The 11599-nt window shown below is 34.5% G+C and overlaps 1 protein-coding gene across 1 annotated transcript; it reads left to right on the plus strand.

Moving 5' to 3' along the window:
• Window positions 1-8651: 8651 nt before the first annotated feature.
• On the plus strand, window positions 8652-9959 carry LOC141630797 (protein FAR1-RELATED SEQUENCE 5-like). Its single transcript, XM_074443550.1, has 3 exons — window positions 8652-9049; window positions 9170-9277; window positions 9368-9959. Exons 1-3 carry the CDS (start codon window positions 8652-8654, stop codon window positions 9957-9959), a joined length of 1098 nt encoding a protein of 365 aa, XP_074299651.1.
• The last annotated feature ends 1640 nt before the right edge of the window (window positions 9960-11599 follow it).

Raw genomic sequence — 11599 nt, forward strand, 5'->3', positions numbered from 1 at the left:
AGGGTGGTCGTGGGGTCTTCGGCTGGCGCCTATTCATTTTTTTTCCAGATTTTTCGTGGGTAAGGGTGTTGGTGGTGGGTCAGGTTGGTGGTCGTCGTTGGTGTTTGTGGCGGTTGTTGAGGGTTGCCTCCTCTCCATTATCCTTTTTCTTTTTTTTGTTCATTTTTTTCAGATCCATCGTGGGGTGGTGGTGGTAGGTCAGGTAGGTGGTCGTGGTGGGTGGGGCCGGTAGTGGGTTGTGGTGGGTGTTGCTGGTGGTCGGTTGTTGGTGATGAAGTGTTGGTTTGGTTGTTGTGTACGGGACGTGGAGGTGGCAGCGGAGTCATTTTGGTGGTAATGACGTATTGATATGAATTAAAGTTTCAAAGATATGGATTAATATTTCACTGATATTGACTAAAGTTTCACTTGACAGGCACTAAAATTTATTTCACTGATATGGATTAAATTCCACTGACATAGACTAAAGTTTCACATGACATGGACTAAAGTTTCACAAGAGATGGACTAAAATTACATTCCTAAGAGAATAAAGTTTCATAAACCGTTAAAATTACATTATTACATAAATTAAAAAATTTATATTTGAAATGATCAAAAAAAATTAAAGTTCTAATTTTTAGTATTAAAGTTTTACTCGTAAAACATTAAAGTTTCATTAATAATTCGGTGGAATAAAGTAAATATTAATCATAATTACATAAATTCAAATTTTTATATTAAAAATAGCTAAAAAATTTAAAGTTGCAATTTTTAGCATTAAGGTTTCACTCATAAAACATTAAAGTTACATTTATAAATCAGTGAAATTAAATAAATATTAGTCATAATTACATTATCATATAAATTCAAAATTTTATATTAAAAACTGTCTAAAAATATTAAACTTACAATTTTTAGCGTTAAAGTTTCGCTCGTAAAACATTAAAGTTACTCAAAATAAATTTTATATATCTTAAATAACATTGTATGACATAAATTTAAATTTTTATTTACAAAATAATATTTAATATTAAAATTACAATGGTAAAGAATTAAAGTCACACTCATAGATTAAAGTTAAATTTATAAAACACTAAAGTTTTTCTTAAAAATTTAAAATCTCCATGATCAACCTTAGAAGATCTAATGGCTAAGATTAGGACTTAGTGGACTCACCAATTTAGGTGGACTCATTTGATCTAATGAGTGCTCCTCTCAAATTGAGTCCATAAGTCCCTCTAAGGGCCTTTGGATGGACTCAATAAATGGTTGAGATGCATTTGATTAAGGGCTATTAAAAATTTGCACCAATGGAACATAGCTTCCCTTGGGAAATATGTTTGGTGGATTGAACGAAAGTCTGATCACTTGTGGGTGAAATGGATACATGCCATTTATATGAAAAATCAGGAATGGCAGCACTATGAACCCTCTAGTGGAGCAAGTTGGGCTTGGCGCAGATTATGTGGTGTCAAGAACATTCTCAAACCTTTTATGTATAATGAACAGTGGAGGAATACAGGGATAGAGTACACTTTGTGAGGATGGGTTATCGATGGTTAGAACAGCAGGAGTTGATGTGCCCTGGTATCCTTGGGTTAGCAACAGGATCATGGCTCCTAAGCATGAATTTTTCATTTGGCTAGCTGCTGTAGCGGCGTCCGCTTACTCAGTGAGGATGGTGAAGATGGGTTTCCTTCAAAGCAACCTATGCTGGTTATGTGGGCAAGAGGAGGAATGTCATCAACACTTGTTCTTCTCCTGTACTTATAGCAGGAAATGTCTAACAGTGGTTGAAAGTTGGCTGCAGATTCGTATTCCAGTTCAAGATGTGATGGAGTGGTGGCTTAAGTATAGAAATAGATCTCTGTTGGTTAGGCAAGTGCTTGCTACAAGTATAGCTTATCTAATGTATGAGATATGGCATGCCAGAAATAGAAGTCGTGTAGAGAGCATTTTGTTTCGCCCTTTGTGCTAGTCGACAGTGTGAGAGGGGGATAGTACTGAGATTAAAAGTGCAGAATGTAATAGGCAGTAATAGGAGAGTTAAACTATGGTTAGAACGAATCTGTAATGGTGTAAATTAACTAAGGGCTATCTCCCTAGTTAATCAATTGTTCGGGTTATGCTTAATATAATACTTACACTTTCCCAAAAAAAAAAGGGCTATTAAAAAGAAAAAGAAAAAACTGTGGATGGTTGGATTGAGATGGGTGGTTGAGATTGAAAATTACCAAAAAAAATTACCACTAATCAAATTTCTATACACTAATTAATTTTTCTTTCTCTCTCTAGCCCCTAATTAAATTGTTTTGAGTTTCAGATTTCAGAAGTGTAAATGTAATGTTGTATGAGTTTTATAAGTGTAAATCTGATGTTTTACGAGTGTAAATGTAATATTTTAAGAGTGTAAATTTGATTTTTTGTGACGGAAATTTTGAATTTATATAATTTTAACATTTTACAAGTGTAAATCTGATGTTTTACGAGTGTAAATGTAATATTTTAAGAGTGTAAATTTGATTTTTTGTGACGGAAATTTTGAATTTATATAATTTTAACATTTTACAAGTGTAAATCTGATGTTTTACGAGTGTAAATGTAATATTTTATGAGTGTAAATTTGATTTTTTGTGACGGAAATTTTGAATTTATATAATTTTAACATTTAACGAGTGTAAATCTGATATTTTACGAGTGTAAATGTAATATTGTAAGAGTGTAAATTTGATTTTTTGTGACGGAAATTTTGAAATTATATAATTTTAACATTTAACAAGTGTAAATTTGATATTTTACGAGTGTAAATGTAATATTTTAAGAGTGTAAATTTAATTTTTTAGGCAATTTTCTATATAAAAATTTGAATTTATATAATCTTAACATGTTACCAAGTGTAAATGTGATGTTTTACGAGTGTAAATGTAGTATTTTAAGTGTAAATTTGAAGGTCTGCGAGTGTAAATTTAAAGGCTTAAGAGTGTAACTTTGGTCCTTTTAGTGTAACTTTGGTCCTTTACAAGTGTAACTTTGGTCCTTTACGAGTAAACTTTAGTCCGACTACCAACAAACACCACCAACGTCGTCCTCCACCACCAATTCATATCCACAAAAACTATGAATGCAAATTTATATATTAACGAGTGTAAATGTAAAAAGTGTAAATGTGAGAAAATACAAGTGTAAATTTAAAGAAATATGAGTGTAAATGTGAGGAAATACAAGTGTAAATTTAAAGAAATATGAGTGTATATGTGAGGAAATATGAGTGTAAATTTAAAGAAATATGAGTGTAAATGTGAGGAAATATGAGTGTAAATGTAATGATTTACAAGTGTAAATGTAAAGAATTATGAGTGTAAAAGTAATGAAATATGAGTAGATTTGGAAAAAAAATGAGATAATTGACGAGTGTAAATGTAAAGAAGTACGAGTGTAACTGTAAAGAAATATGAGTGTAAATTTAATAAAATATGAATCTTTAAGTGTAAATCTGAAAATGAGTGTAATTTTAATACAGCACTAAGTGTAAATCTGGAAAAAAAAAAAATGAGTGTAATTGTAAAGAAATACGAATGTAAATGTAAAATAATACAAGTGTAAATGTAAAATAATACGAGTGTAATTGTAAGGAAATACGAGTGTAAATGTAAAATAATATGAGTGTAAATGTAAAATAATATAGATCTACAAAAACAAAAATCGACTGAGAACACCTCAAACCGCCTCGTTTGCTATCTCAAAGATCGACTGAAAGTCACCCCATTGCAAGTGGTCAAACTATGGCCAAAATGTCGTGTTTGACAAAAAAAAGGGTTATTTCATGAGAATAATCCATCCTATGCCTCCTCTTCTCATATTAATCAATCATAGTGTTTAACTGAGAAAAATCCCATCTTAAACGTCATTTAACTTTCACCGAACTTGTTGACGGGAGACCTGCAAAACCAGTTACCTTGACTTATAAATCTAAAATCACTCCATTTCTCCTCACTCTAAACAAAAACAAAACTCATTTACCTCTTTAATCAAATTAAAAACAAAACCTAACAAATTTATGAGGTTTTTATCAAACATCATTTCTTATTTTTCCTTCTTCATCCAATCATCCCTATTTACTACCAACACCACTTCCTCGTTCACCTTAACTGCCACCACCATCTCCTCACCAGACCACCGCCATAACCTTGACTATAACCCTAATTAGTCACCTGAACTTTATCCTCTTCAATCTTCATCCCTATCTCATCTATTCTCAATCATCAAACTCCAACAACAATGGCACTCCTACAAAATTACAAATTAGATATTTCAGCTTTTCCCCCCAATTTCCATAAACCGTAGCTTCTCTTCAAGCTCATACTTATCCGTGTGCCTCGAAATAATTGGTTTAATTCAAAAATAACTGAATTATTACATCCTCTAAATCTATTAGATTGATTGTGTATAAACCCATAATGGACGGCCCACGACCCACGATTATGTGACTCAAACTAAAAATTTGATTTGGTTTGAATTCTGGGCTTGATTTTAGAATAATTTGTGGGTTCATTATTGTCGATTATCATTAAATATTGGAAGTTGAATATATGGGATCTTAAGGCTCGTAATTGGTTTCAATTTTTATTTTTGGTTCAACTGGTAAGGGGTGATGATTTTGTCAGCGGTTGGTGATGAATTGACAACCCACGAGCAGTTCTGGAACTATGGTGGCTAAAGAAGAGATAGTAGAGGTGGCGGCGGTGGTGTGAGAGGTCGCTAAAAGAGGGCGGTTGTGTGAGATGGTCGCTAAAGAATGATTAAGAAGAAATTAAGAAGAAAAGATGAAGAATGATTAAAGAAGAAAATAAGAATAAAGAAATAAAAGAATAAAAAAAAGAAAGGTTAATAGAAACAGAAATCCAAAAAAATAAAAAATAAAATTAATGAAAGGCCTGTTCTTTTAGACTGAAACGGATCTGAACTGAACTGAATTTATAGGATCTGAACTGAACTGAACTGAACTGAATGTAATACCCGCCTTATTTAAGGACCCGTTGACTGTCTTTTGACTAAAGGAGACCTGTAGTAAGGGATATGGGAGAGGTTAGAAGACCAACGTTACTGGTTGCTCGACCTAGTTAAGGTCACTCGATCGAATAGGGTGAATACTCGACCGAGTAGGGCTTACTCGGCCGAGTATGTCTATACTCAACCGAGTATCACATTCGTTGACGCGTTATTATAAACGCGAGATCGTAAAGCCTCATTTTATTTTCGACGGTTCCTTTCTCTTTCTAACCCTAATCTCTCTCTCCCATTTATCCTCCATCAACCTACACTCTCACATGGCCTTGACACTAACCCAATAAGGGAGATAGTTCATGATTGAAGTCACCGAGTCGGGTTGTCGCCGTTGCCGGCATCGGTCTGTGTCTCAAGGTGAGTTTGTGTTTCGTCGTCATCTTTCAGTAGGTCTTGAATAGTCAAGTAATAGGATGTGGTTGCTACTTGTAGGATTCATCTCGGAGTCTTGTGTGGCTTGTTTGTTGGAGGCACTTTCATGGCATAGCGCAAAGGTAGGGTTTCCCTACTCAGTTGATTGCATAATTATATTAATATGTGATTATTATGATTTAATTAGCATGATAAATATTGTTGTTGATTTGTATTGTTAATGGTTGGAGTTATGGTGGATTGATTATAATGGTGAGGTGCATCCTCGGCTGAGTGGAGTCACTTACGTGAGTGGCTTCATGCCCGTGATTCGCCCCTTGTGGAACCTGCCACAAGAGGGGATGTGCAGATTAAGGAACATGGGTTGTTGCTCGTTGCGATGAGCGGGCTTAGGTGGGCAAGGCTGCAGTCCCTCACTGGCGGTGTGGATTATCTGTCGTGGCAATAATCTGGCAGGACTACACACTTAAGTGAGTTGTCAGTATTGAGAATGATTGTGGAATTGTTGTCATTGCTATTATTGTATTTTGCTTATCTTTATTACTCAGTGAACTGACCTCGTGTTGTGTTTTCAAAACTATGGTGATCCATTCGGGGATGGTGAGCAAGTCGTTTAGCAGGTACAACTAGTCTTTATGCTTGCGGGATATGGAAGGGAATCGAGTTATCACGCTACCGAGATAGACGTCGCTGTCACTCACGTCCAGTAGTTCTTCTAGTTGTATATGTTGTAATCTTTCTCACGCTGGTTTATGATGTAAAGTATAAAGTTATTTAATAAAAGTTTTATTATTGTTTATTTGATCTACTTTCCACGGGCAACCGAGATGGTAGCACCCTTATATAATGGGGTAGTCCTTGGTAAGGCAATTTGGTATGTGGGGGTGATACAAAGTGGTATCAGAGCGACGGTTTTGGAACCTGAACCAATGAATCAAATGAATGTAGGGTGTAAAATTAAAATGAACCTGGTGTATGTGTGTTGGGAGCCCTTTATATCGGTTTTGGGTGAGAAGGCGCCCTCATCTCAGAATATTGGCCCCATCATGCTTAAGCCAGCCACCATGGAGGGGTAAACGTATATGAGTGTATCTATGCAAGTGTGTGTGTCGAGTTTGCATGTATGTAGATCTCTATGTAATAGTGTGTTGAGTGTCGAACGTGTGGATTCCTAAATGCGTGTAAACAGTTGTCATAGGTGAACTGCTAGTATAAGTATGTGTGTGTACATGTATGGATGAGTCGAGTAATGCGTCTAACGTCATATGCATAGTGGTGCATGGCGGAAGAGGTAATGAACGATAGTAATGTTATATTAACATGACAAGGAAGGACGGGAATGTGAATGTGTGCTTCGATGATATATATATATATATATATATATATATATATATATATATATATATATATATATATATATATATATATATATATATATATATATATGGGATCATGTGAGTAAGGCTTATATATTTGAGGATTGAGGATTAATAATATCATAGGTATTTAGGGCGAAAACAAATAAGGGTAAATTAGTAATTTATGCGCCACTATATAAACGTCTTTTCCCAGCCAAAACCATTATTTCCTCATTAATTTGCTTCTCCCTCTAACTTCCCTCTACTGTAGCTTTGTTTCTCCATTGTTGAGGTCGGGCACCCTAGAATTTAGGCGTGATCTCAGTTTTTCCCTCTCATTCTTCTCAATTATCATACTATTCCAATTAATTCGTGTGCTCTGGTATGTTATTCTTCTCTATAAGTTGTAATTTCAGCTTTAAATCACATATTTTCCGTTTTTCGTCCCTATGTTTCGAATTCGTTGCCGTTTCTTCTGCTTTCGTTTTTATACTTTCACTTTCTTCTTGATATATTTGTTATTTTCACTTAAATTTTGTGTTTCCCTAAATTTGATACGTTTTTGTTTGATTTTTAAGTTTTCTGCTCAAATCTCCGTGTATTCAATCATCATTGCGATGTCTGGTACGTTATTGTTCTTAATTTCAACGTTTTTTTTCTCATTATTTAGTACTTTCTGCTTTCAATCACATGTTCTTTAATTTTTTGCTAAATATTCTCAATTACTAGTCGTCTTTATGGTTCTTATAATTATTACTTAAAAATATTTTATGTGCATTTACATTCTTATTTCATGTGATCCGTTTTAGTTTGACCTAAGATTACGTTGTCATATTCATATTCTTCCAAAATATGCTTGTTGTGATATGGATTGTCTAATTTAGTAAAAGCTGATGGGTGTGTTATGCATGTAGCTTCATTTTATGCCTTACAGCAAGTGTGTTTTTGTTTTACACAATATGTGATATTGTTTTCCAGAATTCTTGATATTGTTTATGGGGTTATATAACATTGTTCAGTCACTTGTGTGATATTCTTTTTCAACACCATCTGTGATATTGTTTACAAAATATATGATATTATTTTCCTGAATTTGTGATATTGTTCAGACACCTATGTGATATTGATTTCTTTCATATCTCTTAAACTTTTTCTTGTTTGTTTGCATTGTACTTTTCTTGCCAGATCCTACAAGAACTGTTATTTCTTCTTCCAATAATGATATTCATGTGTCTGCAATTATCTCTAAGGATAGTAACAATATTCTTGAGTCTTCAATTACTTCTACTGTAAACATTGAACCACCTGATGCATCTAGCTCTACTCCACATGTTGAACAACATTCTGTTCCTTCTCGTGTGCATCAAATACTTTTGGACTTCACACCTGGTGGTAGTTAATTGTGGACAAGGAAAGTTGCAGTTGAGTTTAAACCTCATATTGGACAGTTTTTTGGGACGTTGGAAGAAGCTATTAGTTTTTATGGTGTGTATGCAGAAGCATGTGGTTTTGAACCTAGGAAGTCTTCCCAAAAATGGTTTGTTTCTAGTGATGTCCAGTATAAATTTGTTGTTTGTAATCGTGAAGGTTTTAGAGATCGTAAGAGGAAGGCTATTGTTTTAGATAGTGGAGAGGAGCAGGCAACTCCCAAGCCATTTGATATTAGGAACACTAAACTAACTAGGATTGGTTGTACTGCTATGATTGAGTTTCGCTATAATGGGGATGGTTATGTTGTTTTCCACTTTCGTGAGTGGCATAATCACCGTCTTTGTTCACTTAGAAATCAACAATTTAAAGAAAAAACACAGCCATCTGCATCTTTACCATAAAAAGACAATTATTGATCATTCAAGGGTTAATCAAGGCCCAACAATGACATTTAGAAATGTCAAGGAATATGTAGATGGCTATGAGAATGTTGGAGCTCAACTTGTTTATTTTAAGAATTTTGGAAGGGATATCAAATGTTTCATAGGAAACTGGGATGCTCAAATGTTTGTTAACCATTTTGAGGATAAACGTGATACAAATGAAGGTTTTTACTTTGCTTATGAGGTGGATTCTGGGAAATGTTTGGTTCGTGCGTTTTGGTGTGATGCAGTGTCTTGTAGAAACTATGCTTTGTTTGGTGATTACATCACTTATGATCCAACTTACATTACAAATAAGTATTATATGGTTTTTACTCCTTTTACTGGTGTAGACCACCACAAAAGGTCAGTTACTTTTGCTGATGCCTTGCTATTTCATGAGAATGAAGATTCGTTCAAGTGAGTGTGTGAGAAGTTCCTAGATGCTATGGGTCAGCGAGAGCCACACTGTATAATAACTGATCAATGTGTTGGGATAAAGAAGGGTATGCGTGCTGTCTTCAAACATGCTACGCGCAGATATTGCATGTGGCATATCATGCAAAAGCTGACTGATAAGGTTGGGCCTGCAATCTCGAAAGAGACTGATTTTGTCAGCCGTTTGAATGCTATTGTTTGGGATGCCGAGTAAGAACCTTCTGAATTTGAAGAAAAGTGGTGTCAGTTGGTTAGTGAGCATAATCTTGAAGGTAATTCCTGGTTGTCAACAATGTTTAGAAAAAGGAGAAAGTGGATCCCAGCCTTTTTTCGTGATATTCCTATGGGTTGTCTATTAAGAACAACTCAACGATCTGAGAGTCAGAATAATTTTTTCAAGCGTTTTGAAAATGCACATGGTACACTTGTTGAATTCTGGATGAGGTTTCAAAGCGTCATTGATGTCCAGCGCCATACTCAAAAGCAACTTGATAGAGACGATGATTGTACTCTTCCACAATTATCAACTTCTCTTAAGTTGGAAGCTCATGCTTCCAAGGTTTATACAAATTCTGCTTTCGCAGATTTTCAACTAGAAGCTACAGCTTCTATTTGTTCCCTTAGTGTTGGTGGCTTCACCCCACCTGTCAACGATATAGAGGTAATTGTTGTTGCTGATGCTAGAACGCAGAAGACCTATCAAGTCGTCTACAATTCTACAACCAACGATGCTGAATGTTCTTGCAAGTTGTTCAACAGGAAGGGTATTATTTGTAGACACATTATCTGGGTTTACTCTGGGAAACAAGTTCACACTTTGCCTGATAAGTACATCCTTATGCAGTGGACCAAGAATGCACACAAGATCCCTCTTTATGGTCTACATGGTTAGTTAATGGATGACTTTGATGCCACTGATTTACGAAAGCAGGAGATGTGCAAGTTATGGTCAGAGTTTTACGTGACTATCAGTGTGCTCAATAATGTGCCTACCAATGACATCATTGATCTTGTTGACACACTGAAGCAATTTAGGGTCAAACTCAATCCGCAATCGCAGTCAATGGCCAAAGAGCAGGAGTTAGAGATGCTTCTTGGATGCAGTTCCTCAACTGAGGTGAGGATTCTACCACCTCGTCAGGCAAAGAACAAGGGTAGTGGGAAGAGAATGATCTCCAAAAAGCAACAATTCATAGCCAAAGCGGAGAAGCCTAAAAGGCTTTGCCGTAATTGCAAACAAATGGCTCACCATGATAAGCGTAACTGTCCTAATGCTTTTGTACCTGATGCTGACAATAAGGTATGCTCACCATGTCAAGTCTCTGTATGAAGGTTTTATATATGGTCTATGGTCCCGAGTCAGAAACAATACCATACGTTATTAGAAATATTATCAGACCTTGTACCTAACAGTATCACTATTTTAGGACAACAGAATGTGATATGTTTTTAATAGTCATGAGACATAAATAATATCACACGTTATTATAAAAAATATCACTGCTTATATAAAACAATATCACTGTTGCACCTTATTTTTATATTTTCCTGAGGAGTATTAGAAACAATACCACACGTTATTAGAAATAATATCACACCTTGTACTAAACAGTATCACTATTTAAGTATATCAAAATGTTATTGTTTCTTATGGTCGCGAGTGACAAACAATATCATATGTTATTAGAAATAATATCACTCCTTATATAAAACAATATCACTGTATTCATCTTATTTTTGTGTTTTTCAGGGGAGTTCTTATGAGGATGATGCTGATGATGGTTGATCGGTCGAAGGATTTGTTGTTGATGGCGCTCATTAATGATAGCAACAGCAAATAGACGACATACTTTATTACTAGTTTATTATATACACCTCAAACTTCATTATTAGAGTATAGATTATACGTTACTTTTATATAGAATATACTCGGGTATAATATTGTATCATTTTATTCGTCTCAGTTGTCTTATTTTTTTGTATTATTGTGATATTGAGAAACAATATCACACTTTATATTTAAAAATTTCACATCTTACTTTAAACAGTATCACTACTTCAGTAGTGCTTTTACATGCCTATTTGTTTTAAACATTTTACAACTTGTTTTTTGTGTGTTGTCAAAGTAAATCACACCCAGTGTGTAGAAATATCATTAACTGTGAAACAATATCACAAACGTCAAATTAAAATATCGCAGTTCATAATAAACAATATCACATTATTGTTATTTACAATTATTATAACACAATATCAGCCTGTGTACTCAACAATATCACAACATTCTGAAAACCAATATATCAAAGTGAAGATTAAAATATTCATATCCATTTACTATGCTTTTGCTTTTTTTTGTAAAACAATATCAACCTGTGTACACAGCAACATCACAACATTCGAAAAACAATATCATACAATATCACAAACTGTGTGATATTGTTTAGCAAACTGTGTGATATTGTTGGTAAGCAATATCACAACAATTATAGCACAATATCACACCACACTTGAAAGAATATCACACTTTACCAA

This window comes from Silene latifolia, chromosome Y, assembly GCF_048544455.1.
Source record: "Silene latifolia isolate original U9 population chromosome Y, ASM4854445v1, whole genome shotgun sequence".
Taxonomy (NCBI): Eukaryota; Viridiplantae; Streptophyta; class Magnoliopsida; order Caryophyllales; family Caryophyllaceae; genus Silene; species Silene latifolia.

What these genes read in the sequence shown, in the direction of transcription:
- LOC141630797 (XM_074443550.1), top strand. Translation starts at nt 8,652, where the DNA reads ATGACATTTAGAAATGTCAAGGAATATGTAGATGGCTATGAGAATGTT. An exon ending in GAGAATGAAGATTCGTTCAA is followed by an intron (nt 9,050 to 9,169) that starts GTGAGTGTGTGA and finishes TGCTACGCGCAG; the next exon opens with ATATTGCATGTGGCATATCA. An exon ending in GCTATTGTTTGGGATGCCGA is followed by an intron (nt 9,278 to 9,367) that starts GTAAGAACCTTC and finishes AACAATGTTTAG; the next exon opens with AAAAAGGAGAAAGTGGATCC.